The following is a 4024-nucleotide window of genomic DNA, read 5'->3' on the forward strand; positions in this document are numbered from 1 at the left end:
AGTATAGAAAGTAAATTATCATATGGTATCACTCACATGTGGAATATAAGGAATTGCACAGAGAATCATAGGGGAAGGAAGGGAAAACTGAATGGAAGAAATCAGAGAAGGAAACAAACTATGAGAGATCTGGAGTCCAGAAAACAAACTGAAGGTTACAGAAGGGGAGGGGGGTGGGGGGATGGGAAAACTGAGTGATGAATATTAAGGATGGCATGTGTTGTGATGAGCACTGAATGTTAAATGCAATTAACAAATCCTTGTACAACCTAACACTAATGATGTAATATATATTAGCTAATTGAACATAGCAAAAAATAGATTAACCAATTAGTTAAAAGAAAAGAACTACTAAATTTTGAGAAACAAGTGAAAAAATTTAAAGGTGGGAAATTCTTCATTAGATGTGTGGCTTAGAGAATTTGCTCTAATGTTAAATTGCTTCCTCATCTAACATAAATGAATGACTAAACATGAAGGTAAGATGATCAAAATATATACCCCTTAATTTCTCTAAGTATACATGCCAAGAAGCAGTAAATATCCATTTTTACACTTCCAACTACCATGATTCTCCACTTATTTTGAGTCATAAGTACATGTTCCCTGTTATATTTTTCTTTCAGATAATTTCATTCTCTCTTGGGAACTTGCTGTACTAGACTAATTCCATGGAAAAAATAAACAATGTAACTGAATTCATTTTCTGGGGTCTTTCTCAGAACCTAGAGGTTGAAGAAGTTTGTTTTGTGGTGTTTTCTTTCTTCTACATGGTCATTCTTCTGGGAAATATCCTCATCATGCTGACTGTTTGCATGGGAAACCTTTTTAAGGTTCCCATGTATTTCTTCCTCAACTACTTGTCTTTTGTGGATATTTGTTACTCTTCGGTCACAGCTCCCAAGATGATTGTTGACCTATTAGCCAAGAACAAAACCATCTCCTATGTGGGGTGCATGCTGCAACTGTTTGGGGTACATTTCTTTGGTTGCACGGAGATCTTCATCCTTACTGTTATGGCCTATGACCGTTACGTGGCTATCTGTAAACCCCTACACTATACGAACATCATGGATAGGGGTAGATGTAATAAAATGTTACTGGGGACCTGGATAGGTGGGTTCTTTCACTCCATTATTCAAGTGGCTCTGGTAGTCCAGTTACCCTTTTGTGGACCCAATGAGATTGATCACTACTTTTGTGATGTCCATCCTGTGTTGAAACTTGCCTGCACGGATACATATGTTGTCGGTGTTGTGGTGACAACCAACAGTGGTACCATTGCTCTGGGGAGCTTTGTAATCTTGATAATTTCCTATACCATCATCCTGGTATCTCTGAGAAAGCATTCAGCAGAAGGCAGGCGCAAAGCACTCTCCACTTGTGGCTCCCACATTGCTGTGGTCATTATCTTTTTTGGCCCCTGTACGTTCATGTATATGCGTCCTGATACTACCTTTTCAGAGGATAAGATGGTGGCTGTATTTTACACCATTATCACTCCAATGTTAAATCCCCTGATCTATACACTGAGAAATGCAGAAGTGAAGAATGCAATGAAAAGACTGTGGAGCAGGAGAGTTTTCTCAAAAGCTAATGGTTAATAGTTGAAGGTAACAATTGAACCTGGATGATCTTAAATTTTCTCTTCTGTTCAACAAAGAGAGTAGTGAAAACCTCATAGGGTTTTTGAAAGAACAAAAGACAGAATAACACTTTCTACATACCTGAGGTATTATTTATCATCATTATTATATTTATTCTAATATTTCATAGGTAGATAAATGTTCTGAATTATCTAGGCCAGAGAAATCTTATTAAACAGAAGCTCGGGACAATGATACTGACTACTTTTATTTTCTCTTCCCCATTTTGGACTTTCTGTCATTTTCCTTTGATTGAGAGTCTACTATGAAGTATTTAAGGCTATTTTCTAGATTTAGAACTCTGATAGAAACATATTGAGTACTCAAATATGTATATGTTGCATGCACAAAAGGATACAGGAAAAACTAACAGAAATCTGAAGTATAGTACTGTGATCTAAGTCCTCCAAAACACAGTGGAAACTAAACCTATCGAGGCTGCAAAGGGAGGGGAGTTTGTACAGTACGTGAAGGAGAAAATAGGTTTAAAACACAAAAGATCTGCCCTCTTCCTCTACTCTTGGGAGAAAGCTTTCCATTCTTTAGGACTCATTTTCTTTACCCAAACAGTAAGGAAATTGGGGAAACCTCTAACATCTCCATTGTGACACTAACATCTCATTCATATGCTTCTGCTAACTGACTAATCTTGCCTTCTCTGTAGTTAGTGGTCCCCAATTAACATAAAGTGCCCAAAACAAAACAACAACAACAACAACAAAAAACCAAAAAACAAAACAAAGAAACTGAATGAAAACAAAGAAAACTGTGATCAGTAGACCACTTGAATCCACAGGGCAAATAAAATGGTGAAATGCACAGCTGGGAATCTATTTCCTCTAATGTTTGAACAAAGTAGCTTAACTGAATACATTGAGCCATTCATCACACATCTCTCACTTCATGCACTCTGAGCTTTATTTTTCTATATAACAAATTAACATGTCACTGATTATCATTTCCACTGTTTCATTTCCTTTTGTGCAAATCTGATTATTTGACTGCCTATACTTGAGTAAATATTTATGTTGAAGTTTGTGTGTCTTTGGGTGTGTGTAGCTTACATTAAGAACTGTACATAGTGCTCTAAAAAAAAAATCCCTGATATTGATGCATTCACAGAGGTAAAAATAAGAAAGACCAAAAGCAGCACCATTTCTGGATTGGAAGTTATAATTAAGAAACACTGGCCCTGGAACCACACCATGGAACATGTTTATTGTCCCAGTTTGGAATCTCAATGGATTTCCATTCGCTCAGTTTTTAATGATGACTAGATTAGTACTTCTCCAACTAATTTGATCATGGGAGTCATTGGGAGAGATTTTTGAACAGATAATAGTATCTGTGTTCAGAGTTTTTAATCTCTTTGGCCATGATTAAGGGGTATTCAAAAATCTATATTTTTAACAAGCTCATATCATACTTGTTATACAGTTAGTGGCACATTTGAGCACTTAGATTTGGAAACAGAAAGACTAGAGGATACTTGATGTCCTTAGAGCACAAGAGGCCTATGAGTTAACGAAATTCCAGGAGTCCTACATTTGAATATATGCCCCTGCCTGTTCTACTAACTGATGCAAAGGAAGATAAATTTGAACTAAATTTAGAAAACAGTGGAATAAATGACTATTATCCATTTGTAACTTTCCTCCACAACAATTTTTCATTCATGTATTTGCACTAATGTCTTGACTACCAAGGGACATTAGTTCCATTGAAGTTCTGACATCCTTAAGAATGTAAAAGATTTTATATATATATATAGATAGATAGATAGATAGATCTATCTATATATATATATATTATATATATCTATCTATATATAGCTATATATACCAATTCTACTTATAGATATATCTATATCTATATCTGTCCCCTGTTCTATACACTGTCTCCTGTTCTATACACTGAGAAATATATATATAGATATCCATATAGATATATCTATAAGTAGAATTGGTATATATATAGCAAATCTACTCTACTTCTGGATATATTTGAAAGACTAAATGAGTATCTTGGGGCCATCTGGCTGACTCAGTCAGTAGAACATGTAGCCAAGATATGAGGAAAAATAAATGATCTTCAATAGTTGAATGAATAAAGAAGATAAATATTATACCACCATTAAAGAGAAGGAAATCCTGCCATTTGCAATAACATGGTAAATCTGGAAAGCATTATGCTATGTAAAATAAGCCAGAAAGAGAAAGACAAATACTGTATGTTATCACTTACAGGTAAAACCTATGGGGTGGTGGCAGAGAACAGTTAGAGAACTTATTCTAGTTAAATAAAAGATTTATATTAAGCTTCCATAAACAATACTGTGTGGTATAGCTGTTAAGGTTAAACAAATAGATCATTGGACA

At 35.1% G+C, this 4024-nt stretch overlaps 1 protein-coding gene across 1 annotated transcript; it reads left to right on the forward strand.

Annotated features, from left to right (window-relative positions):
* The first annotated feature begins 671 nt into the window (after positions 1-671).
* Positions 672-1604, forward strand: LOC111149816 (olfactory receptor 4S2). Its single transcript, XM_022507105.1, has one exon. The coding sequence runs from the start codon at positions 672-674 to the stop codon at positions 1602-1604; it is 933 nt and encodes a 310-aa protein (XP_022362813.1).
* Positions 1605-4024: the final 2420 nt, after the last annotated feature.

The sequence above is a fragment of the Enhydra lutris genome, unplaced genomic scaffold (assembly GCF_002288905.1).
Source record: "Enhydra lutris kenyoni isolate GAN:26980312 unplaced genomic scaffold, ASM228890v2 scaffoldscaffold22, whole genome shotgun sequence".
NCBI lineage: Eukaryota > Metazoa > Chordata > Mammalia > Carnivora > Mustelidae > Enhydra > Enhydra lutris.

Excerpts from the sequence above, each read along its gene's own strand:
- LOC111149816 (XM_022507105.1), top strand. The coding sequence starts at position 672 with ATGGAAAAAATAAACAATGTAACTGAATTCATTTTCTGGGGTCTTTCT.